We start from the raw sequence: 27,392 nt of genomic DNA, 5'->3' as shown, positions 1-27,392 counted from the left end.
CGGAACACACGCGCACTAACCGGGGAAACGAGATAATGGCGTCTGTGCTGGGGCAGCACCCGGGCCCGCACAGGCTGGAGTCGGAACCGCAGCTGCTGCTCTTCAAACTGTCCGGGAAGAAAATAACGCCGCCGAGGAGGAGAGCGTCCTGGGAGAAGGTGATGTTCGGGAGAAGCCGTGGGGAGTCCGCTGCTGCTGCTGTTGCTGAGGGGGAACCGGGAAATCATCCCTCGTGTCCGGCACCGGCGGGAGGAGAAGCGGCCGCGAGAGGAAGAGTGATGCCCGAGGAAGGATGCGGGGCTCCGGCTGCGCCACGTAGCCCGGACAGAGAGGAGGGCAGCGCGGGCAGCGACGGGGGCACAGCCGGGACACGGGAGAGCCAGACGGGGCGCACGAGCGATGACTGCAACCGGAACATGCACTGTGACTCGGACCGTAACGGCCGGAGTGGGACCTCGCTGAAGAGCACCTATGGACACGAAAGAGCGCACCGGCACCGGGACGCGCCGCACGGGAGAAGGCGCTCTCGGAACGGAGACGGCGGACATCGGGGCATCTCCGCCTCGGTTTCGGTCCCGCTGGAGCGACTCACGCAGGGCAGGACCGGAGTCGTGAAGCTGGCCCGGACGGAGCCTCACCGCAGGGAGGCCTGGTCCATCTTCCCCCAGGGGATGGACCCCCGAGTGAGGACGGAGAGGGGCGAGGGACACCGGTTCGAGGATAAGCCCGTTACGCAGGACTGGTGCGACGCCTGCAGCCGACAGATCACTGCGCAGGCACTCAAGTGTCAAAGTAAGTAGCGCAGTACTGCAAATCACCCTGCTAATTCATCTGTCCTGTGTTTTTATGCAGTGGAAATTCTGATTTACACTCATACTATGTGGTGCCCACTTCATCCAGTCGTGCTTCTGGGTCAGTGGATGTGGGCTATTTTGACTTAAAGCTCCTTGTCCCTGGATTATTTCATGAAGGACACACATAGCCGGGTGGTAAACTCTTCCATACTGGTGCTTGTGTGTGTTTGTACACACACACACACACACACACACACACACACACACACACACACAAATGGTGCATGTGCCTTTTGTGAGTGAGCCAGCATGACAGGGAAGGACGTTTCCAAACATATTTCTCCACAGACCAAATCCTTCCAATGGAAAGCCCATTATCTTGCTCGTCCAGCTTTGCCTCCCAGAGTCTCCTCTGTCTCTCTGTGAATTGCAACCTCAAAGAAAACGGGAAAGATAGTAGAATTCACAGCGGTGGGGTTTGTGAAATCCTGCAACACAAAGGAAATGTCTATTACAGCACAGTTAATGGTGGGGAATGGAATGTATGCAAAGATGTGAGGATGTGTTCAGTGGATGAAAGCTGCATTTATTTGTCACAGATTATATATAAAGGTAATTTGATTGTGCTTTAAATGTGTTTGTGGGTTGTATACTGTGTGAGATCTGCTCAGGCTGGTGACGCCACTCCCACCTGCACATAGAAAGTTTGAGCCAAACCCATTTGACCTGGCAGTCTGTTTAATCCAGCTTGAATATATACATGCACACTTACACTTTATATTGAAGGACATTTGTGTGTGTGGCGGCTTCTGTGTGCACATTCTGCACATGCATGTGTATGTGATGCTGCTGAGCTGGCATTGTGTCAGCAGCACTCTGTCATGAGGAGGCTGCGGCTGCAGGGCAGCATGAGATAAATGAGGCTGGGAAGAAAGGGTAAAAAAGGGACAAAAGCAAGAGGGAAAAAAGTAAAGGATGGCAAGTAGCTGGAAAAAGGGATGCAGGCGGGATGATGAGGATGAGGAAAGACAAAGAGCGAAGAGCAGTTGGGGAGGAAAGAGAGTCGGAGTGAGTGAGGGATGGAGGAAAAGGGCGCAAGTTTGTCCAGCACTGCAGAGCTGTCTGATTTAGTGTGCTATCAGCAAGAGCTCATTGGAGCGAGAGCAGAGATTACTGGAGCTCCATTCACACACAAACCCACAGACACACACACACTCGCAGTTTCTTTACAGCCCGAGAACTTCTCTTAGGTTTTTTTTTTTTTCTCTTTCTTCAGTTGGTCTCTGTGTGGATCAAGTTAATTAGCTTCACTGGAGCAAACTTCTGCTCCCTTTTCTCTCAGAAGACATCAGAGGTGTCTCTGGGGGGGTCGCCATGCAATGCAAATGTAGGCATTTCAAGGTATTTCTGTTGGGGGGAGAAATGCAGCCAAAAACTGCCGAAATAGAAACAGCGCACACGCAGGCCGAGTCTCCTTTCAACTACACCCAGCAAATGACAGGGAGGGAGAGACGGAGGCCTCGCAACCATAAACAACCATCATTCCGTGTCTTTGTCTTGTTGCTTTGCTCTCTCTGCCTTCCTTTAATTTATCTCCCTCCCTCTATCTGCTTTGTTGCATACGAAGCCTATAGAAGCAGTTCTGCAGCGTGTCCCCCGGGACACTTGTGGCCTTGCCCTACACAGGAATCTGTCAATCTGCCCGCAGCTCCCAGCCTCGTAGTCTGCTGCTCTCTTGTTTTATAAGCCTCCAACTCTCTGCTGCTGGCTTTCTTCTGTGTCTGTGGGTTTTTGTTTTCCCTTATTACTCGTCTTGAAAGCTAGATGAGCGTGTGATTTATGGTACAGCCTTCCCACTCAATATACATTAGGATGCTGCACACATATATGAGCCATGTGTGGCATTAGGCCCTAATGGAGCACATAAACAGATCTGATAAGTGCAGCAGTCTGGGCTTTACTGACACTAGTGTCTCATATAAAAAGCTAATTCCTCTTCTATATCCGCTGGTCTCCCATTTGTCTCCAAATGTCACGTCGCTGATTGTTTACCTTTCTTTCATTGTTTGTCGTTTCTCTGTACTTTTTCAGTGGTTGGGGGGGAGGCAGGGAGCGAGGGAGGGGTAATGGCGGCCTCCTTAATCCCAGCTCTGGGTGTCTCCAGCCCAGGATTACATCTCAGGAGTGCAGTCGTTGGGATTACAGACAGACAGAGTCAGACGTCAGATTAATATTTAATTAAAGCTTCCAGGGAACCATGCTGTTGTGGCACCAGTGTCCTGACATACTGGATTTGGTCGTCTCCTCTCTTTAGTCTCTGTCAACCATGTATGACACAGGCCTTGTGCGGTTTAAGCTCTTAACCCCAGAATTTAGCATCAGATGAACAATTAATGATTGAATGTAGTTGTAAGCAGATTTATGTATTAGAACTGTTACTAGTGCTGTAAGGATTTGGAAAATGAATGTAATTATATATGTTACACTGTGTTCTCAGGTTAACCGTTAAAAATCAAGCTATGGATGGTTCAGTTGGTTAGTTATGATTGTTGGCAAAGGCAAAAAAACACTTAAATGTCCTTATATTGAACTAAAGCACACATACCCATGTTTAAGTGTGTTCTAAACCTTTAATTAGTTGTCTTTAAACTGCTTTTAACTGTGAAATAGTGTCTAAAAGGGAATTCAAGCACCCTTCATGCAGGCACTTTTAATTAAAGACTGAACTAATGATGGGTTTTCTTATTAAAAAAATATAATTTTGTTATGATCAATTGATTTAGTCCATAAAATATCTAAAAGAAGTGGGGAAAGTTTTCATTTTTCCTATTTTTTTTCACTTTTTTTGCTCAACCACAATATAATTAGCAGTAATGTAAAACAAATAGAGAATTTTTTACTTGAAAAATGACATTGATTGTTGAAATAGTTGCCAATCTATCGCTCTACTTATTGAATTATCTGGTAACTTGGTGCTATTTCAGATGATCAAGCTTTGCAGAAATTGTTCAAAGCGCCCATGTGTGCATGAATTTCTATTCTCCTCTGTTGGTTTATTATTGGTCCAGCGAATGAGCCTGTACGTCTCTGCTCCTTGTGTCATGAGCTCTGTGCAACAAGGTGAACGCCCGGGAGTTCACAGCTCCTCTGAGAGCGATTTCACAACAAGAAAAAGCATTGACGAACAATATACGTGAGCTAACATTAGCTCATGGTGAATTTGTCTTCCAGGAAGGCCCACATGCGCACACACATGTGCCACAGACCTTCACAGTGACCCTTGTTTCTTTATGCCCCGTGGCATTCCCGATGCCTCTCCAGGGACTGTATTTTTTCCCTCAACACCATCTTTTCCTCATCCCACCTCTTCCCCTGCTTGACACAGTGCAGGCCTTGTCTCGGGAACCTTTTCACATTTGTCAAACCTTCATTCTCGGTGGAAGAAGAAAACATGGGAGGAGGGTTGTATTAAATGGCTCATAACCTTCTCGTCCCGACATACCACTGCTGCCGCTCTGCCAGACCTGCGATGAATATAGTTTGAACTCGACTTCAGCCAAAACATTCCTTTGGCGCTCATATGTCTTCAGCTGAAATCAAAATCGAATCTGAATACAAAGCTGCTTTGAACATTCAAGAGAGCTGCATGCTCTTCAGATGAACACCGCTATTATGCTGGGGGTCTTCAGTATCAGTGAGTGTTTTTGTTTCGTTTTGGTTACACGGAGAGTCTTTGCCCGTCAGGCTGCTGCTTATTATTTGGCCGCGTGATAAAGCTTGGAATATAGGGCATGCAGATAAGGGTTTTGTGTTTTGTTTTTTTGTTTTTTACAGAAAGTCTTGCACGGTGTTTTGTGCTCCCCTCGCTGTGCATCACTGCTCCACTCTGCTGTATGTATGGCAGAACAGTGGGGATTTTCAAGCAGGCTATATTTAGTTTGCCCTTGGTGGATACTGATAGCAGGACTGCAGAGGAAGAGGTGGATAGGGCAGAAAGAGCATGACAAAGACGCTCTTGAGCACGTTACTTCAAGGTGAATTGGGGATTTTGGATTTAAAAAGAGCATTACATCATACCCCACCTACGGTGAGAAAACCGTGACATCAGAGCAGAGCTCCTCTTATGGCATCGCTCGTGATTATGTCACACGCTTGTCAGTGAAACTGGTGAGCACATCCTGTTCCTCCAAACTCTTCAGTTTTAGAAGTAGGCCAGGAGAACTCCCAGTCGCTCAACCTCTTTCTTCTTCACAGTACGTATTAATAACCAACGGCCTGTACATCACCTCAACCCACACATCCAAACACATTGGAGGTGATGCACGTCCTTCACACCGACAGGATATGTCACCGTTTTTTGGGGTTAGACAGTATGACTGACTCACTTCCCATCAAGGCAGAAAAAGGGGGGAGAAGGGAGGAGGTGGTGTCGGTAACCACCTCTGCAGTCGTCTGGGCTCTTTTGTATGAATGAAGTCAAAGAAAAGAGAGAAAGGCTCCTGTTGCTGGAAAGAGAGGAGAGGGAGGCGAAGATAGTGATTGCATTTGGGGGTCTCTGTCTCTTTAAGCTGCCTGTTTGTTGCTGCAGAGTGTGTGGGTGCTGCAGTAGAGGCAGAGAGAGAGGGAGAGAGAAAGAGGGGAGAGAGGAAGAGAGCGAGGATGAGGGAGCTGTGATAACAGAGAAATAGCAGGACGAGAGAGGAGCGAGTAGCGCAGTAGAGATTCAGGGCTCATGTCGGCTCGCTGAGACTGTTCAGGTGTAGAGCAGAGGAGAAAGAGGAAAAAGTCCAGAGGTGAGAGCATTAGGGAGTGTGGCAGGAGTACAGGTGGAGGGGTGGCAGAGCGAGTGGAGAGGGGGCTGTTTATTCGGAGCGTGGCACCGGTGGCAGAGTGGCTGCGCTGGGATGGCAGAGGGGGGCACTGGGGGGGCTGGCGCTGGGGCAGCCCTCAGAGGGACAGGGACGGCCGGCGGCAGGACAGGAGGTCCAGCGATGGCTTCGCACACAGGACGGTGCCTGCCGGATGGTGCCACCATGCCCCGTCCATGGCACAGATAGCACCTCTCGTCCCGGGGCGGGAGGAAGGGAAGGGGGAGGCCAGGGCAGAGGTTGGGTCGGGGGGAGTTGAGGGCGTCGGGGTGGGAAGGACGTTTCTCGGCCAGGTGTCACTGTGCCTGGAGGAGGTGAGGGGGGATTCGGAGGGGGAGGTCGGCAGCGCCTGCTTTGGCCAGGTGTCGCGGCGGCTGGGGCGGCTGCTGAAGAGGCTGCCCAAGTCCCGCTCCTGGAGTGACAGCCTGCGAATCCTCCGGCGGTCATCCTCCAATGGATCTCTGCTGAACACCTCAGGTATGGAGATGGGTGCAAGTAGTGAAAACTGGACATTGAGGGAAGTCGGTTCAGATTGGAGTGATGAGCAGAGAGGGTCGGTGCTTTGGAAAGGTGATGAGTAGACAGGTTGAGTTGGGTTGGCCTCAAAGGCCGGCTGTAGGCCAAAATATTTGTGTATTGTGTGCGCCAGTCTGTCTATCTTTGAACTGCAATGCCCTCAAGCCCTGTTAGTCTTTGTCTATACCCCCTATCGGCTGATCCAACCAGCTCGCCTTTGTGTAAGAGCACATAGTGTCCGTGTGTGTAAGATCGTGTGTGAAGCGTGAGGACAGAGGCTGCAGACTGGTGGTAAATAGCAGAACAGTCCAGTAAACAGGTCAGATGAAAGCTGCAGCTTCTACAGTTTGGTTTTGCTCCAGAAATACACCTCTGACACAGACAAACATGGAACATTTTCAATCTTGTCTAGAAAATTCAGTGTAAGTGAATTACCATATTGACTTTCACATTTGTAGCAGAAATTTGAGAAAAGAGTGAGCCTGATGGAAGCTGCATGGCATCGATTTTTCCCATGATGTCTCCAAACAGAGAACTGGCTAATGCCCTTTTTTTTAAGGGGGGGTGATGAATACATAATGTAACATTAGCACATAGTGTGGCTGGGGTGAAGAGAGGCAGGGAGCAAAATGGCTGGGTGCTGCAGAATCATTGATTCATTCACAGCAAGAGATTGACAGCTGAATAAGAAAAGGTGTTGCTCCAGCTCTTTAGTGTGTGTTTGTGTGTGTCCATGTGTGTGTGTGTGTGTGTGTGTGTGTGTGTGGCCTGTGCAAGCGTGATAAGACTCTGACCAAACATGACTAAGGGAGCTCTTCATCAAGAGCTCACCGCTCCACCTGAGTGACGTCATGCTGCAGCCTCAAAAGCTTTAGAAACGGCATCAACAGCACAAGCTACTGCAGACAGTTAATGGCTATTTTTAGACGGTGTTCCCTGTAAGGAAACCCAATTAATCCTTTGAAGAATGAACTGGCGCAAGCTGGATTCCTTGGTTTCTCTCCTACCGCATCTTCAATCTATATTTATCTTCTGCCAAAGTGTGTTATAATCGTGGATGATGCCAGCTGTCTGAGAATTCTGCTTTGATGCTGTAAACTGCTGGGAAGATAGTAATTTGGTGAGTATAACCCCAAATGTAGTTGAAGGGGGAATACAGTGTTTTAGGAGAACAGGTTGTTTGTGTTCAGACCCCCTATTACGTGTAAACTTCACTGGATGCTTTTGACAGCTCTTCCTATGAGGTGTGGTAAAAGTGTTTGCAAAAATCAATCTAGTTGTTGCAGAACAACGCCAGATGACATGTCATGACTATTACTGAGCGTATGAAGAGGCACTTTTAAACTGAGAAAGTAATCCCAGTCACTATGAAACTAAAAACCTTTATTAGAAACTGGCGGCATCGAGTTTGAAAGATGTGGACTTTCACGAAGCAGAAAGGGTCACACTGTTGATGATAACGAGCAGAACTGAATTTCTGCTTTTCATTGCACAGTGGAAAATATGAAATCCAGTGTTGGAAAATATGTCAACCACTGCTGCTTCTATGTTTTTTTTAAATCAGAGTCTTTCAACTTTATGAAAGTTTCGTTGTAAATCACTGCCGTAACCCTTTAATTCTAACAAACACTAATTAAAAACTAAATAGGCTTTTGTGGTGCACATTTGATAAGTTTGGTCTGGACAGAACACAGTGTGACACATTTTACGACACCAGAGTGACTGAGGTTGACTTTTCATTCTTAAACTTTGAAGTAATTAGAAAATATAGCATTTTGGGGGAATGTGTCGTGTTTATTTGGCTTTTTCTGGCGCTTTCAGCCACATCTCTTTATGAGCTAATTGCTCAGTTGCCACGGAGATGGTTTAGTTATCATCATGTGACCTAACCAGCCATAACACATACGAAAAATGCAGTAAACTGATCCTAAGATTATTTTATTTCATTTAACCTACATGTGCTGGAAGATTATGTCAGTATTAGAATAATTTGATTAATACCACGAGATGTCGTAACACTAAATTAAAGCTTCACATTGCCTTCTTTGTGATATAAATAACCATGAACTGTTCGGTATTGATGGCAAAAGTCACTAAAAGATTCAAAAGAAGCAAAAAGAAAAAAAAAAACACCCCTCAAAGCATTCAGCTGCTTTTATTTGCAGCTCGCTGGGCAGAATAAGCCTTCAAAAAAACAAATTAAAGCCTGGTTCCTCTCGTTTGTTTGGTTAATTCAGAGAGCATCTGTAGCGGCACAGATGGAGAAGAAGACCGACTTTGTGGTGATGGAGATTAAAAATGTCACTATCAAATATGAAATCGCTGTTTACATGATTAAGCACAGATGTCAAAGTGAAGAGGGTCAGATTTTATATAGGTTTGGGATTAGATTTGTTTGTCTGGTGGGTGGGCACAGGAAGCGTTTGTCCTGCCGTGTGTGAAAATGGTAATGTTTTTATCCGTAACTTGCTGATGGACGGAAGACTGTAATGTGAGCGGAGTGTCTGGGTGTATGAGCCACACAGTGGGAGAGCATGGATAACTACTCCAAACCAGCTATGATGGGATCAGACAAGCTAAAAGCCCCCCCAAAGACCCCAAAGCTGCTCCTAATTCCTTCATAAGACCTGCCGAGCTCCCTTTAGGTTCATTAGTGCCTGTGTTGATATCCTCGCTCCTGTGTGATAGCTACCTAACCCCGTTGTACCCCCTCTGACCTCAACCAGACAACATGTTCCTTCCTAAGTCTCCCTGCTACGTCTCTATCTGCTGCTACACAGACATCCTCCATGACCTGAGAAACTAATCTGTGTTTTTACCCTCCGCTGTCTGTCCCACACCCACAGTCTCACAGAAACAAAAACAACCACCCACATCCCCCATCTTCCAGTTCCTATCTCAGTCCAGCTTTTGATCATTCACAGGAACATATCAGGTTAGATGAAGTTGAAATGGGACAATGAGATTCTAACAATGGCAGGACTGAAGAACAAAAAATTGATTTTTTTTAGAGGATAAAAATGAGAATCATGACCATGATAAATGTTGCTATAGCAGCCCCCTGCATAACAATCAGTGTCTTCTATTGAGAGCAGTGCCGTCTTTATTAACCACACTGCAATCGAAGCTCCTCCTTTTCCTGTTTTGGTCTTATCTACCCAACTGCAGCTGTGGAAGTTAGCACAGCCGCCACATATAGATCTTTACATATTGAATGTCTGAGCTGCCTCATCCCTTTCCACTGCACCAATAGAGTTTCCTCGAGCTGCGTCTTTGTCCCAACTCCGTCAATCTGCATCATCTCTCTCTAAGCAGTGTCGGTAAAAAAGCAGTCAGACTGGAATGATGGGCTCAGAGACAAAGAGGGAGTCTGTGCACGCATCTCCTGCTGTGTTGGAGTGACCAAAGTCGGTGTACCGTGGAGACACACAACACCGGAGCCCTTCTTCATGTTGTAACAACACAGACATTACAGCTTTGTGCGGTAGCTGATGATGAGTGTTTAGGACACAACTTCATTGCAGTGTCAACTCAATCACTTGGTGTTCTGTACCTGCACTGGACTTGTGTTTGCATGTTTTAGTGTCATCAAAGCGTATAAATTTATGTAATACCTGTATTTAACTGAGGAATGGCTCACTGAGATTGAACATATTTTAGAGGGTTGTGCTGGTCTAAAAGTTACACAACATATAAGTCTGGCTATGAAAACATGTACAGATTGACATCAAATATTGTCATATATATGTCTAAAAACTAAAAGCAAAGTCGGCCCACAATGACTGTATTAGAATCCAAAGCTATATAAAGCAAGAATAATGATGACAGCTTAACTTGATAAGGCAGAAAGAATCAAAAGAATCATAGCTCTGCAGTCTGCCAGACAAAAGATAAATCTAATAAAATGGTCTATTAAAGCTGTCAGCTTGATTAGCTTCCCTCAAATCATAAATGCTTTTAAAGGAGTCCAATGAGGACATCGAAGTTTTATATGTGACTGAAGCACTTTCCGTTCAAAGGCAGCATGAAGGCTCTTTTCTCTGGTTCAGCTCAGACTTCAAGAAACAAAAGCAAATGTGTGGAGTAAAAGGTAGTTCCCAGCAGAATTTGGAGTAGAAACATGGAAGTAGGTTGGCAATTCCTGTAAACTGGACCTGAATGTAGAATTACCTAAAAAGCTCAGCAGAAGGGATCTGCCTCAGTGACTCTGAATTCAAGCAACTTCTCCATTTGACGGTCGGCGTCAGTATGTACTTTCCAGAGAAGTGAAAGGGGAAAACCCATGCGAGTTCCAACATGGAGTGCGGGGGGTTTGTCTCAATTGGTATTCAATCATAATAACACAAGGAAACAGGCCTTTTTTGCTGACTTCATCGTCCTCTTTTACTTTCTCTTTCATTCGCCTTCTTCATTTTTCTCGCTGTGTGTGCAGCGTCAGCGTAACTGCATGACCTTCAGAAACCCTTCTGGGTCACTGCAGTGTCTCCACCTGCTTATTAGCAGCCACGCATGCACGGTGCTGCATCTCAAGGAGGTACACATAGTACTCGTGCACATATCCACATCGATATGCTGACACACACTCTCACCTTTAGAAAAAGCCTGGATCATGCAGATTTCTCATTTAGCAGCTTAACTGAAGCTATTAAAAGTTGCATCTGAGCTGTAAGGCTCGTCATCGTCCGAAAAGTACATTTTATGAAAGTTAAAATCACGCATGTAAAACATTGTTCTGAACCCCTTCCCTTTGACACTTGTGTGAATTTTCAATCTAAAATGCTGAAATGCCATTTTTGTTGTGTGCTTATTTATGCAAGGGTGTGTCTTATCAGTGTGGGAATAATCTGGATCCGAGGTGAACCATGACTTGCTGACTGTAGCAGTGGACCATGTAGAGTTCAGCACAAAATTATTCACATAACATTTGGAGGGATATGAAAGTTAGCATTTTCTGAAACTTTGTGGCAATTCCAAGTGGTATGAATAATTTTTGGTATAGAATTTTTAAGTAAAATTTGTCAAAAAGAAGGCTGCAAGGTGGCTCAGTGGTTAGCACCGTCGCCTTGCAGCTAGAAGATCCGGTTCGCATCCCCGTGAGGACACCCGGATCTTTCTGAGTGGACTTTGCATGTTCTCCCCGTGCAGTGTGGGTTCTGTCCAGGTTCTCCGGCTTCCTCCCACACAGTCCAAAAGCATGCTGAGGTTTATTGGTGATTCTAAATTGTCCATAGGTGTGAATGTGAGTGCGCTTGGTTGTTTGTTTCTAAGTGTGGCCCTGTGATAGACTGGTGACCTGTCCAGGGTGTCCCCTGCCTTCACCCTAAATCAGCTTGGATAGACTCCAGCCCCCCACGACCCTAGTGAGGATTAAGCGGTGTATAGATGATGGATGGATGGATGGATGGAAGACAGAAAAATGTGTCATTCACATCTGTAACTCAATGTTTTACCATCCTTTCTCACTTCTTTATGTCATCATCAGCCCAAGAAAACTTTTTAGTTTATTAAAGAGTCACTATGAATCACAACTGGCATAGGGATAGATACTTTCAGCTCAACTGGAGGCGTGGAACAGAGAAAGGTTTCTACTCTTGATGGTCTGGTTTTCCTTCCAGCTCTCTCAGCAGCATTGCCAAACCTTCTGATTATCAGAGAAAAGGGCAGTGTCCTCTCTAAATCCTCACCACCCAAAAGCAACACTGATTTCTACCTTCTGAATGACAGCAGGAGAGGAGTTGACTCGGCCACATGTAGACGCAAAGGCAGAGTCAGTGATCCAGTATGACGACGGATTGATTAAATGAAAGCAGGACAGGAAAGGAGTTTCTCTTTTTCCCTTCCCCTGTGTGCTTCCTTTCTTTCTCTCTCTCTCTATCTGCAGTGACCTCTAAACTGTCGTGAGCGCAGCATCCCTTATCTGAACTCTCTCCTCTTTCCTCGACACATCCCTCCTGTCAGCGAGATATCGCAGCCTTTCCTTCTCACTCTCTCTCTCAGCCAACCTGTCTCGCACACATACTTGTGTTTAGTGGCCTCTGAGCTCTTATGAGCAAACTATTCTTTGTTGTCAACTGTCCTCTTTGCTTGATGTGGAGCGTTTCATTCCCACACTATATAATTATTGTGTAAGTTTATAAGTAGCTATTAACCAGAAAACCTCCACGCGCTGCATCCTGCCAGTGTCTTTATGTAAGCAGAGCTCTTTCTTCCTCTTCAGCAGTGGTCATCAAGAAGCTTGTTACCATGGCGATGGACGGTGCTGATGCTGAGTGCGAGAGACGTAGCGGTGTCCCTTCTGTTTGCGGACCGACCCGCTAATATCAGCAGGCAGGAAAAACAACCAGGCTCACCTCAGCTTATTTATTCAGCTCCGGCTGCAGCAAATGGGTGTAACGGAAAACAGTGTGTTGTTTTCAAGCAAACATTTATGTCTTTATTCAGTATCGCTGATTGCATGCGGCCTATCTGAGAAGCTTTCCTGCTTGACAGCCATGAAAAAAAAGGGATCTGACTCAGAGTTTCCCCGAACTGCAGTTCTCTCTTTGTCCCTGCAGCTTTAAGATCTCTCTTTGCTCTTGCATGGATTATCTCACCAACTGAGGAGAAGTGAGATCTGAGGCTCAGCGTCTCAGCAGGAAAGCCCGTGGCCACAATAAAGTCTGCGAGGCATAAACATGCAGAGGCTGACATATGTGAAACCAACTAAAAATTAAAGAACAGTGGACTATTTTGAGAAGTTTTAGGGGAAGCGGCCGAGTGTATTCTTTTCTAGCTGAGCGGCAGATGGGAGTTGACGGTATCAGGGCTGCTTTACTGGTACTGTTTGTTGGCCTTCAGTGTTTAAGTGGAGTGAGTCTATCCGTTGCTACAATACATTATATCTGTGTTACATTATTTATTTATTCTGTGCCGGATCTCATATATACATAATGAACCAGCAGAGATTGTGTTTGTATGTAATCGAATTGCCTCTAATAGATCTCTTGCTTTGTGATGCATGAAATAAGACATGAGTGACCCTGAATTCTTAGGTTTTGTTGTAGTGCAGGTATTCAGATTCTTGGGCATTTTTTCATGTTATCACAATATCACCTGTTTGTGCAGGTACCTTGCCTAAATCACTCTGTACACAAACATGTTGTCCGTTGGGTTTTGTGAACCCTCTGAGCTCCAAACCTGGCTGGTGGGTTTAAAAGAAACATTATCTTCACTGAAACTACACTATTTATCAGAGCCACAAAGTGTTTTTAACTTTCAGACAGTCCTTGAACAAATCATGCATGGTCTGTGGTTGCGTAAGAAAATGGAACCGCATCTAAGCTTGAAATTGTGATTTTTCATCGAAATCACTTTATTATACATTTTTGTCTTTTTTTTTAAATGCCAAAAATAGTTATTTGCTCAAACTGGATTCTGTGAAAAATAAAATAATTCTGAGCTTCTAAGAGTGACTGAGAAACCACGAGGGATTCAGCTGAAACCAACAGTTACATGACAGAAATTCAGGGACTTTTCAGCTGCACGTCAGGCTGACCACGAGGGAGACCGAGAGGGAAATAAAACACACTTGATCAGTAAAATAAATGCAAAAAAAGGCTCAAAAGCTTCATACAGAGGAAGTTGTTGGACGATGCACTGCACAGAGTTGATGTGCAGAGTGATTTGGAAGACAACTAGTTTGTAAAAATACGCTTTTTAGATAACTACAGAGCTTTATTCATTTGTTGTAGAATAAAAAAATACAACTTTCATCTTTTCTTTTCTAGGATTTATGTGATCCCTCCCATAGGGGGACAGAACTTTATCTTGCAGTGAAAAATGAGCCCACAGTGATTGAAAATGTAACTGAAGAAAACAAACAACACTTAAAAGCTGCTCGGGGTTCGGGGGGTTAATGAATCCTCACCCTGCACTCACAAGGCTCATATGTGTGATTCTAACATTTTTCCACTAGATGGAGCCAGTTTTCTGTGCAAAGGGAGCTTTTGTATGACTACACATGATTAAATCAGAATGGAGCTTTACTTCCTCATTGTTAACGCACACACACTTACAGCCGACTAAACAGCATTACACAGTCACATCATTAGAACAACATCAGATTTCATTACTGCTGCTCACTGTTTGATCCCATCCTTGTGTTCGCTCTTGTTTCTGACCATTGTGTGTTTGTGCTCATCAGACTGCAGCTACACTTGTCACCTGGAGTGTGAGAGTCAGGTCCAGCTCGACTGCAACCAGAGAGACAGAGAGCCCGAAGAAACTCAATCTCCCACAAGCCACTGCTCCTCCACAGCTCCTCAACACAGAGTGAGTATTTAAATGACAGTTACATTCGATGAAAGAAGGCTTGAGGAAAAAGGCCATGGGGAGCTATCCGTGCCATTTTTAGGATCACTGAGGTGACGCAAACACTTCCAACGTGTTGAACACTTTGTAGAGAGTTTGCACAGGTGTACATGAGTCAGGATTGGGTAATAGTAGGGTTCATCCTTCAGCATCTCTCCATGCCTACACTTTTACGTAACCATCCTCCACTTTTACAACACGCTGGACTTAACAGGCTGTCTACTTATGAATTTATTTATGCGCTCATTTGCCTCTTTGGTCACAGAATGTTCTCAGGACAGAATCTGCTACATCACATCAGCATCTGCTTACCTCCTCTTCTCCTGCCTGCTTGGTTACTATCATGACTTCTCTGGCCATCTTCCCTCTCCCTTCTGCCACCTTTTTCCTGCAGTTTGGGTTTGTTTTATTTACTCAGCGGTGGGTCCCGATGCCATCATATCTCTCATCAAAAGAATGTAGACTGATTAGTTTAATCACAATTCTCTGTGGAGACCTCAGTGATGGCACAGCTGTGTTCACATAACCTATTCACCAATGTTTTGTGAGCCAGTGGAGAAGGTTTTGTTATCCACTGTTTCAGTACTTTAGAATTATACCTAGGTATTATGTGGCTCCACAGCTTCCGCTTCTATTCACATTTCTATGTTCTCATACTGTACAAACCGCAGGACATTCAGTGATACAGTAGTTATGTAAAATGCACCCTCAAAATAGTACTCCATGTGAGTGCATGGCTGTGTACAGGAACCTGAAAGAGTGTGAGTCTGCATACTGCTCTTGGCATCCCAACTGCAGTCACCCACGCGATGTGGTCCACACACACACACACACACACACACACACACACACACACACACACACACACACACACACACACACACACACAGAAAGCTGGATAACCACGCAGGCCTACAGCAAAATTGTTGCCAGCTTCTCTATGCCCAGGGGCCAGATAATGCAAAATTAGACCCCTGGTAGTGTGCCAAGTAGTACTAATAGAGAGCATGAGCAAACGCGCATGGAGCCCTGAAACATGTTGATGGTGAATATTGGAGCAAGTGAGGAGGGAGATGAATACACTTTTCAGGAAATCTGTTCTCATGTGTGGTGCCAAGCAGCAAACTTCGTTTTTTCGCCAAACACATGCTCATTTCTTTCAATATCCCAAAACTACCGGAACAAACCATCCATCCGTCCATTATCTATACACCACTTAATCCTCACTAGGGTCGCAGGGGGCTGAAGTCTATCCCAGCTGACTCAGGGTGAAAGCAGGGGACACCCTGGACCGGTCACCAGTCTATCACAGGGCTACACTCACATTCACACCTACGGACAATTTAGAATCACCAATTAAGCTCAACATGTTTTTGGACTGTGGGAGGAAGCCGGACAACCCAGAGAGAAGCCACGCTGCACAGGGAGTGAACATGCAAACTCCACGCAGAAAGTCTCGGATGTCCTCACCAGGATGCGAACCGGCAACCTTCTAGCTGCGAGGCAATGGTGCTAACTACTGAGCTACCTTGCAGCGCCAAAACAAAACAATGTAGTTAATTTTAGTGTAGCCACTGCTGCTAATGAGCTATAAGTCAGAATTAAGTGAGTGTTGATGATGTCTGCCTGGGAGGTACATGGACTCTAAAGCCTGTCTCTGTACTCACTCTGGTTAGGTTCTACTGGCTGCTTGTGCTGCAGACAAGAGCAGAGATGACGGTTTATTTCCTGCAGTCCTTTTGTCCCTTTGCTCTGTTTTATAGCTGTGACTGTGTGTCCGTGCGTGGTTGTGTCTCCCCCCCTCTCTTGTATTGTGTGTGCATCAGCAAAAATTGATCCTCCTTCACCCGGACATGCACAGACACTGCTGCAGTCACACACATTCAGCACACCGACCAGGTTTCATCGACTTGAAGCCAACTGGAATATTCTTCACTGCGCATGTGTGAGTGTGAGTGGATTTGTAGCATCCCACCCCCTGCTCGCTGTCTTCTCCAATAGTAATTACACTGATGGAGGGAAGGAGCAGAGCTGTAGGTAATCAGTCTTCTGCTGACTCCAACCTGACAGGACGTCCAGTGAAAGGGGTAACACCCTGTGGCTGCGTGCCACTGCTCTCCTACAGCATAGACGCTCACCTATAATTGTGTCTGAGCCGATTATAAAATCATATTACAAGCACAGAAACAGCATCTGTAGACAGATTGCACATGTGTGCAATCAATCTCAGCAGTGACAGGGGGCATTAGCTGCTTTTTGACAAGGGGGGTCACTGCCAGAGTCAGAGGGCAGATGGTGGGGTCAGAGTGAGGTTAGAGGTCACTGTAATCTCTATGGCAAGGGCAATCATTCATTATTTTTTTCATCTCACCTTAAGCACCACAAGCCCACACCTTTGCTATCAAAAAAGCAGCAGTAGTGAAGCTGGATTTATAATAGCATCTGTCCCAAACTGGTTTTGGTGCCCTAATTAGCCTAATTAACCAAATGGCCCTATAAAAACCACATTCATGGTGGTTGTGATGGTTTCTAGTCAAATGTTTCATGCAGTAGCAGAATATCAGCAGCAGCCATCTTGCCCAGCCCTTGTGCTGCTTCCTGTCACTGCTGCTCCTACGTATGTAAAACTGAACTGTGAGGCTTCATATCTCTCACTCATCAGCATTTCTCTTTCTGTTTACCCATGCCTGCCTCTCCCTTTCTCTCTCTCTCTCTCTCTCTCTCTCTCTCTCTCTCTCTCTCTCTCGTCTTCTGTGAGAGGAAGTGGCTGTGCTCTGCAGGGTGCAGTCGCTTGCAGGAAGAGAGAGAGAGAGAGAGAGAGAGAGTGGAGAGAGAAAGGGGGAGGGTACTCGCAGGCTGATAACACACTAAACCACAGATGGTTGAGCAAGGTTGCAAGAGAGCGAGGGAGCAAAACGGGTGCAAAGACAGGCAGAGGAGAGAAGGAAAGAGTAAGAAAGAGAGGAGCTGAGTGGGAGGAATCGGTCTCTCTGGTAGTATTGCCAAAGCAACGGAGAGAGGAGGAGAGAGGAGGCAGTGCGGGATCTGTGAACGTCTTGTCGCTACAGCCAAGAGATCTTCGGCCGCTGTTTACTCTATAGACCCCGGGGACGGATGGATGCTTACACAAATAAATGCCAGCATAATTGAGCTGCCTCTGCAACCGGGACTTAAATTGAACTGTTCCTTCGCAGTGAGACACAGAGCAGGACCAGAGGAGGATGTGATATTGCATGCATGCCTTTATGAGTGTTTGCTTGTGACTATAACAGGTGCTCTCAGGTGAGCAGGGTTAACTTGAAACCAACCTGTAAGCCGACTCCATGACACCACCGTGTGCCTATATCTGTGTGTGTGTGAGTGTGTGAGGTAGTGGCAAGCCGTGTGTAAATGTGTACATGTCTGTATGTTTGGCTAGGTGCATTTACTGTATGACCTGTGTGAGTCCGTGACACCGGCATCATAGCGCTCACTCACACACACAGCCATCAGGAGGAAGTGACACTTCTGTGGTTGTTCTCGTATTTCCTGGTCCCCTCTCCGGTGGCGCCCAAAGTGCCGAATCTGAGCTGAGTTCGCCTGTTTCGCCATCACAGGTGGGACTTGAACTCTTTGGATGCATCAGCAGAGGAGCGCCGACTTTTTCTGGATGAGCAAAGGACAAGTAGATGCGTTTGGACTCTGATTGTGGCTGAGTGTCACTTCAGCCCTGCATTTCGAGACAATCCGGCACTTCCTCAAGCTGTCAGCGTGCTGCTCTGGTGCTGCTCCGGTGCCAGAGACTCCCCTCGGACCTCTCCATGACTGTCAACACGGTGCCGACCCCCTCCATGACCAGCAGTAACAGCATGAGCAGCGGGTATTGCAGCCTGGATGATGAGAACGAGGATTTCTCTTTCTTCACAGCCAAGACTTCGTTCTTCTGCAAACCCAAGCACGCAGCTAAGGTACAGCATCAGGACAACACTGCAGCCTGACAGATGAAATTGTGATATTAGGACAAACTTAGATGGGTAAAATGGTTGGTGTTTGAGTGGGCCTGGGAAACAAACTAGCATTTACGTCTATATCAAAAACATGCAGGCAAAAAGCAGAAGTCAGGAGAGGAAGTGGTGGTGTTTGTGCATGTTCAGGCAGGCGTCTAGGTGTGTGTGTGTGTGTGTGTGTGTGTGTGTGTGTGTGTGTGTGTGTGAATGTATGTGAAAGTGTAGGACAGGGTTACTGTCATACATCTGCATTGTGAAACATTGATCTGCCGGCTTGCAAGCCTCACTCATCAACCTTGATGCCTTTGGGCAACTCATTTCTCAAATGAACAGCTAGTATAGATTCAGCGTAGGCCTGATGACAGCAAAGACCTGCTGCTGTGCGGTTTCACCTCAAACTTCTAAATTCGGCTAGCAGTGTTTGCTGTGTTTTCGCAGAGATTCTAGGTTAATGATCCAAACCTACAGATTCCATAGAGGCTTCCTCTCTACAGTGTGTGGGAGAGGTTTCCGTAGAAACAAAGCTGATAGTTTTGCACAAGTGTATGTGTGTGTGGGGCAACTACTTATCTGTACTTTCCTAGTTACCATGGCAACTCATGGTTTTGTTGGCAGTTTTTCACACTTCCTGAGATTTTGTTTTGCTCTACTGTACATCTGATCACTTCACACATAACTGTGTAATAAACTGTAGTCAGTTTGCACAGTAGCAGGGAGCTGTTTGTATGGAGAGAAAAAAAACGAGACAGTGGCAGACTAAGCAGACAGTAGCATTCATGTAGAACACAGCCCTCTTCTTTTTGCCGTCCCTGTCTTGCACTGTGTTTGGTGTCTGACTTGGAGAAGGTATAATCTCTGAATAATTGACCAGCTGTGCTGTCAGCGTGCAGAGTTAGGGTTCCTGCCATGCCGATACAGACAGGTATCGAGGTTAGCCTGTCTGACCTGCCAGCACAGAAGCTGCCAGGTGATGAGGACAGATTAGCCTGGCACCATATAGAAACTGTGTGAAATATAATATAGCAGCACTGTTAACATAAATGGCTCAACCTCCTCAGTAGTAATTGAATTGTATCCTCTGGCAGTGCAGGCCTTTAGTGCATCTTTACTGAGCAGAGTGTTGTATTCCTCCCTCTGTTTGAATATGGAAAAGAGGTATGCAAAAATCTGTGAACAGAGACATCATATTTTGTGTATAAGGGATTAAGTGTGCGTCACTGTGTTGTTGAGTCTTCTTCCGTGCATGTGTGCGTTTATGTAGACGGAGAGGCATTCATTAAAACAGGGAAATGGAGTTCAGATCTTCTTTTCTTTATGAATTATTTCCAGAGCTGAGCCTTTTGCTCCTGATTTGCCAGCCAGCTGTAATGTGTGTGTGTGTGTGTGTGTCTGTGTGTGTGTGTGTGCGTGCGTGTGTGTGCATACATTAGATGTGTGCTCTGCTGGCACTGATGGCACACAGCAGTCTCTGCGCTGTGAAACAGAATCAACACGCGTGTTCTCGATTGTGCTTCTCCACCTTGACACTTAACCCACTGTAGTTAGTATGTGCATACTTTATGTGTATGTGTGTGTTGAATTTAGCCCATGTGGTTTTTGCTTTTGTTTTTTAAGTATTGTTTTGACAAAGCTCCTTATGTCCTTAGTGTTACACACAAACACAAACACACACATGCATACACATTTTTTTTTGACTGTCAAAATGAAGAGTCAGTCAGGAGTCAAGTTAACAAAAAGCTGGTCAGATTCCCCACACAGACAGGTCGGGAACGCGGTGTAATGCCGACTACTTTGCAGTGACATTTCAATCAGTCATACGACCTCTCTTGTCTGATCTCATCAGAGTGAGAGCATCAGCACTTAGTCATGCCATCCTCAGGGTGTGTGTGTGTTTGTATCTGCATGGCATGTATGCACATGTGTATGTGACACTTATGTAACACTCAAATATATCCTACACATTTTAGCTGCCTTACAACATACAGTAAGATAGCATAGATGAACTGGATAACATGGTCTGGACATGCATCTGTCACTGTGATGTTGTTGTTGTTATCTGACAAAATGCTCTGTAAAGGTCAAAGCATTCAGTCAATGCAAGCAGTTTGTGCTTTTTTGTTATTATGCACCTTTAGCTGTCTGAGGTGATGTCAGTAAAAAAGAACACATTAGTGCATCACTTGTTTCATCAGGTACCTTGTTTGCCTGGAGCACCATACCTAGCATTGTGTATGGTGAGAGTTTGTGATTCTGGAGGAAGATTGTTGATATTCAGCAAGTTAGTATGTCTGTATCTTTAGAACATGTAAGATTTACCATCCCTCTTCTTACCTCCCCCTTCATGCACAGGTCATGTTGTGATGCTTTGTGTGGATCGGGCCGAACCACTTTGTTTCCCATTTACAGAACCAGTATTGTGTAGAAACACTGGATCTATTTTCAGCTCGCGCACAGAACAGACAGCCAGCTGACCATGAAGAGATATAAACTGATTTTGACAAGAAGTGTATTAGATTAGGATTGCTGACTCTTTAGGAAAGAAACCATCCATCCATCCATTATCTATACACCACTTAATCCTCACTAGGGTCGTAGGGGGCTGGAGCCTATCCCAGCTGACTTAGGGCGAAGGCAGGGGACACCCTGGACAGGTCACCAGTCTATCACAAGGCCACACTTAGAGACAGACAACCAAGCACATTCACATTCACACCTATGGACAATTTAGAATCACCAATAAACCTCAACATGTTTTTGGACCTTGTGGGAGGAAGCTGGAGAACCTGGAAAGAAGCCACACTGCACGGGGAGAACATGCAAACTCCACGCAGAAAGATGTCCTCACCGGGATGCGAACCGGCGACCTTCTTGCTGCGAGGCAACGGTGCTAACCACCGAAAAACCTTGCCGCCCTTAAAGTAACCATGTAAACGCAATAAAGATTGATGTCAAAGTATTAAAACAAAAACTTTTAGAAACTAAATGCAGCAAAATCTGTGCATTTGGTGTATGAGATTGGAAAAGTGTAGACAAAAAAAAATCTAAATACTCTATGGACCACAGGTGATAACTTACTATGTATATTCATTAGGTGATGGAAGACTGTAAAGCACTTACAGTAGTTCTAAAGATTCCTGACTGCATAATGGACACTAAATTAGAGCTGTTGACCTGTCAGTGTAGAGCTCTGGCACCAACAATCTATAGTGACAAATGGTTTGTCTGTTATATTCTTCATTGCTTCACAAGCAGTTGGTCATGGTGCTAGTCCCCCCCAAAAATTATATTTTCCTCTAACCACAAGATTGTCTTAGTGCAGACTGCACATTTAGTTTCACATCTCTGTCTATGTCCAGCCGGTCATTGGCTCCCCCGTGACCTGCTCCGGTCAGGACTTTGTGGAACTCTCAGGGGCGAAAACTGCACTATTGTCCCACTCTATTGTCCTCTGATCACTCTCACTGGTATGCAGAAAGGGAGGGCAGGGCAGTGCCTCTGATACATTTAGAAACTTGCATACAAACGCAGGAATTCCTGCGAGGTTCTTTTCACTTTGTTGGTTTCAGCTGGGAGGAATTCAAGAAACAACTCCTCTATATCCCTCAGATTCTTCCCATGGCCCTGAATTACAGAACACTTATCCTGCTGAGTTTCATTAAACATATCGTTAGTCATATTTATGCGAAAATGGCTCACTTTTCACATTCTGATATGACATAAAAACTTATCTTAATGCAGGCAGGGTTTTATTTTTTAACAGCATCACCTTCTTTTTCTGCTGCATCATGGGCATTTAACATGATAGCAGAACTGTAAGTGCATTGAGGAGTGCCTGATGATAAGTGTGGCAGAGAGATAAAAGCAGCAACAAAAGGAATGAGCTATGAAATGGAAAAATCAAAGCCCCCCTCCTTATTCTCGCTGTTTCTATGCACACATGGACACACTTTTACAAATGTTATCACCTTCTTTGGCTCAGTGCAAGCCAGCATGGGCTCTATTTGGTAGCTCTAGTTTATACGAGTGCACACACACACACACACACACACACACACACACATACACGCACGCTCGCACATATGCACGCTGCATTTGTATTAAAAGAAACAGTGACTTCATCACACAACCTGAGGACTCCCCTCCAGAAACAATCCCTGCCCGACGTTTGCTCTCTCTCGCTCTCTTTCTCTCTCGCTCTCTCTCTCTCTCACACACACACACACACACACACACACACAGTGTCTCCCTCCCTCTGCCCCAGAAAATGCAAACGAAGAGTAGAAAGGAAAAAAAAAAAAAAGCTATTGTGAGATAGAGAGGATGCATCCCACTGTACTATAAATAACCTAGTCAAACTCTGTGTTGCTAAGGCTGGCTCAGCAGCCGCTCTTTCATCATTCCTTACCCTTTACTCGCTTCTTTCACTGCCTCCCACTCTTTGACTCCCCCTCCTCCCCCTTTTCACAGCGTCTTCCTCCTCTCTCGCTCTCATTCCTAGTCGCAGAGGGAAATGAGTAAGCGTGAGAGGGAGGCGAAGCTGTCAATATACTTGTACTATGTTGGTGAATGTGTATTTAGGCCCATTCACAACATTTCCTTTCCCCCATGTAGAGCTGCAGCTCTGTTGTGTAACCCTGCTGGGGAGGAAGAGGTGGTTTAGTATGTGTCAGAATCCCCGTCAGCTACAGTCAGAGAATCAGTTTTTCTATCTGAGGATACCAAAGATGGAGGACAGGAGAGACCACCCAGCAGGAACTGGGTTAGATGCTTATTTTCAACCTAATACATCATCCAGTACATCTGCAAGTCAGGGAGCCCACTTTTTTTTTTTTTAAAGGGCTGCATAGTGAAGGGGTTTCTCCTGATTCTGGTGTTTCTATTCATAAACTTGAGCAAACTAAAACAGAGGTTTCTTTATTGCAAGACGGGTTGAAGCAGCACCATCTGCTGGTTAAGATAAAACATTCATACTGCTCAAAGCATCAATGAATACTGATATTTTCTTTCTCTTTTTTGACCTTACAGAAGAATGAGGCAAAGGAAGAAGAGGAGCGAGGGACAAAAGACCTGTCAGAGGACGAGGTGCACACCAGGATAGAGGAGTACAATGCTCAAGTGTCAGAAAATGGCATGAAACTGGTGAGTTGTTAAATCATGTTGTGGGTGGTGAATGTTTCATGTCAAACCAACAACGAAACTGGATTGTTATTCAGCTATTTCACTTCCAAAATGTACAGTATAAATAAGGAACTGAGCTTTGATGTAGTGTGTTGATTGATCATACAAAAGTAGCAACAAAACAGTAGTAGTTTGAGAGTGACAGAAGAAGTGACGTGGATTAGATTTTTATTTTAGCAGGCACACTCACATTGCTTTCTCCAGGGGTCATTTTTGCGAAATGACAGGAGGGGGGCCAGTTAGTAAACAAATAATAATATTTATTAGACAAAATGAATGAACATTAAAAACTCATCCTTCTTTGAAATTATTTATGTTCAAATTAATTGAGTAAGAGGCATAAAATGTATACAAAAGATGGACTTAGCCTCTGGGTCTGAAAAGTGAAGCCAATGCAAAGTGCCTTAAACCTGCATTCTTACTAACAGCCAGCAGAGGGCGACACTTTAGGCAGCAAAAAGATGTCTGATTGTGTACAAGTCTATGAGAAAACATTCTCTTAAGGAGGTTATGGTGTCAATCGCAAATTTGAAGACTTTTTGAATACAGAATGATATTTTTTTTTTAAAAAGATGGTAATATAGATGACAAGGCAGGGTATGTCTTTGGGAGGGGCTGCCTGGTGATGATAGGTCACTACTGTATAGCAGAGCACAGTTCTCAGTCAGATCCAGCCTTCACTTGTTACACTTGGTTTCAGAAGAGTTAAGATGGCAATGACCAATTTCCAAACTTGAGGAGCATTTACTGTATCAATGAAACAAATAAATCCCTTTGTCAATCAGTTGGTTGGCAGGCTAGCCGGCACCCCATTGGCCCACTGGCCCTAATTTGAGTATCACTGGTGTACTGTAGCCATTGAAGATTCATGATTTGATCAATAAAATAATAAATGTTTGCATTTTTTTTTTGGTAACTAAATATATGAACTGATTTGGAAAGGTGGCAAAGGTCAAAGAGATAGAAAAATTAGCTTCTGTGGTGTGAATTTAAAGGAGTAGTTTGACATCTTGGAAAATATGATTGTTAAATATAAAGTAGAAATAGTGTTTTTATATGGTTTTTTAAAATATATATATGTCTTGGCTTTCACTGACAGATTAGTGTATGCAACGGCATGGAAACTGGTAAATGTACAGGTGAAAATGTGAAAGTAGACCCACATACAGTACTTTCTTCCCCATGCTATAATGCTCATATTAGTATGTGCTCATACTAATGCAGAACTGTCTCTCCTCTCTCTTGCTTTCTCAATCTGTGTCTCCCTCCAGGCTTCAGACGGATCTTACACTGGTTTCATTAAGGTCCACCTGAGGCTCAGTCGACCAGTCACAGTGGAGGCCGGAGGCTCAGAAGGAGCGTCCAGGCAGACGGGCAGCCGAGCCCCTCCAGAGGACCAGGAAGCAACGGACTGTGGACACACTGAAAAGAGGACGTCCTTCTACTTGCCATGTGACTGTGTGAAGCAGCTCCACATCAGCTCTCTGACCACCACCAGAGAGGTCATTCAGGGCTTGCTGAAGAAGTTCATGGTGTTGGACAATCCTCGCAAGTTTGCATTGTACAGGCAGACGCACCGGGATGGACAGGGTGAGGAAGAGACACCTTTGTTGCTGGCTCACGTGTTTGGCACAAAACATATTTGATCTGTAGCGCTGAACAGTGTGTCTTTTTTTTACTGTGCAGATCTGTTCCAGAAGCTTCCTTTGAGTGAGCGTCCTCTTCTTCTGAGGTTGATCGCAGGACCCGATGCAGAGCTGCTCAGCTTTGTCCTGAAGGAAAACGAGACAGGAGAAGTAGAGGTGAGAAGTCGTAGATACACATTTGTGGTATACAGGCAGATTCTGTGTGTAATTTTAAATGCTTATTTATATTGTATGAGTCTATATACAATTTTGATAGACATTTATAGATGCCAAGCAACAAGGTAATAATAAGTATGTAAATCTCCTCCTTTCATTTTCCCTCTTCACCCCACAGTGGCATGCGTTCTCCGTCCCTGAACTCCAAAACTTCCTGGTAATACTGGAGAAGGAGGAGGCGGAGCGTGTACGAGCAGTGGAGCAAAAATACGCAGTTTACCGAAAGAAACTAGAGCAGGCCCTACGACAACATGACCCCTGACCCCCTCACCTGTTACCTTATGACTTCAACCCAGGGAGAGACTGACCCTTTCAACGCTGACCCCTTAAAACCCCCAGGATCTATTCACAGAGTGGAGCCCGAGTGGAACTTTTCTTCACGCTCCACTTATATACACACAAACATGCACACAAATCACACGCAGTCGCATATCCTTTCTCAGGACGCATACAAGCCTACCCCCCCACCACCATCCATACATCTGCTCCCCGCACAGAGAATCAGGAGTTGAAAGCGACGTAAAAGCCTACAGGAGGGTGTGTGGTCTTCGAGCTGATTGGACAAGTTGTGTTTTCATTGCCAAGGACACAGACGCAGGAAGATCTGTACTGTAGCTCAGACTTGAGATCTCCTTTGGGACTGATATGAATCAGTGGTGTTTTTAAAGATTCCTTCTTCTTCTTCTGCTACTGCTGCTGCTACTGCAAGTGTTACTTATGCATGGGTCTCTCTCAGCTCATCTCCCCTGCACATAGAGTTAGGATTTACACAGAAGGCATGATTACTTTTTTTTTTTTTCTGCATCTCACTGGGATGGAAGGACAATCACACTGTGTTCCTTTGTTTTTTTCTTGAAATTGATGTATTGCCTGTCACCAGATGTGTTATTTTTGTCACTGAAATACAAGAGATGTGGATTTGTGAGGGAGGTGTTTAGAGTCAGGGGCTGAAGAACTGGTTAGTGGTGCTTCTACCTAAAGCGAGGGTAGGAAGCAGGAGGCAGTGTTTGCTTTCAAATCAAAGAAAACAAAGGAGTGGAGGCATAAGAAAGTGAGAGCCATTCTCTGATTTTTTCTCAGGGAGCACGTGTTGAGCAAAGAGTAAACCTAGAGGGGCAAAGAGAGCCTTCTCCCACCTTACACCACCCTATTTTAGCACATGCTTATCTATCCTTTATGCCATGTGAGAAGACTTAAAGACACGAAGATGCTGTCAGGTGCTTCGCTGACATAGAGATCTTCAATCAGACCCTGTTAGCACCTCTCTCCATGCTCCTCCAAACACACACGCAATCCTAACCTCTTCTCAGATGATAACTGTGGTATCATTCCCCCTAAATCCTGATCTCACCAACCCTTGCATGAGCTCCACCTGCAAATGAAGCCTACTGAGAGAGGCAATCCACATACCTTTACTGATACACTTTCCATACATGTGTTCGGGGTGTATTTGAATGTGTGAGGACTTTTACACCAAAGCTTAGAGGGACAGATCTACTGAGAGGATTTTAACAGGATCAGAGACATTTGGAAGTTCGTTAAATTAAAGGTGGTGTATGTAAAAATCAAACCAGCTTCTGTTTTGCACATATAGATGCAGGTCAGTGAATGGCCCATAAATCTGGGGCAGGGCATGCATTTATGTTTTCTTTTTCCCCCTGCCTTCCACCCTTAAAAAAATAATAAATAAAAAGAAACAAAAATATATAAAATTCATGATAATGGCTATGATGTACCAATGATGTGTTTGCAATGCATATGTATTATGTAGACACTGGAAAAAGAGTGACAAGGTTTAACTTTGTTGTTATTATGAATATTCATATTTTTTTGGTATCA

At 45.1% G+C, this 27,392-nt stretch overlaps 1 protein-coding gene across 1 annotated transcript; it reads left to right on the top strand.

The window, feature by feature from the left end:
* Window positions 1-35: 35 nt before the first annotated feature.
* rassf5 (Ras association domain family member 5) lies at window positions 36-27,392 on the top strand. The gene is made up of 7 exons (XM_008296043.1): window positions 36-792; window positions 14,361-14,488; window positions 18,235-18,474; window positions 23,539-23,652; window positions 24,963-25,281; window positions 25,378-25,493; window positions 25,672-27,392. Exons 1-7 carry the CDS (start codon window positions 36-38, stop codon window positions 25,813-25,815), a joined length of 1,818 nt encoding a protein of 605 aa, XP_008294265.1. The 3' UTR covers window positions 25,816-27,392.

This window comes from Stegastes partitus, unplaced genomic scaffold (assembly GCF_000690725.1).
Source record: "Stegastes partitus isolate 25-593 unplaced genomic scaffold, Stegastes_partitus-1.0.2 Scaffold1096, whole genome shotgun sequence".
Classification (NCBI taxonomy): Eukaryota; Metazoa; Chordata; class Actinopteri; family Pomacentridae; genus Stegastes; species Stegastes partitus.
This window is presented reverse-complemented; position numbering and strand designations above follow the sequence as displayed.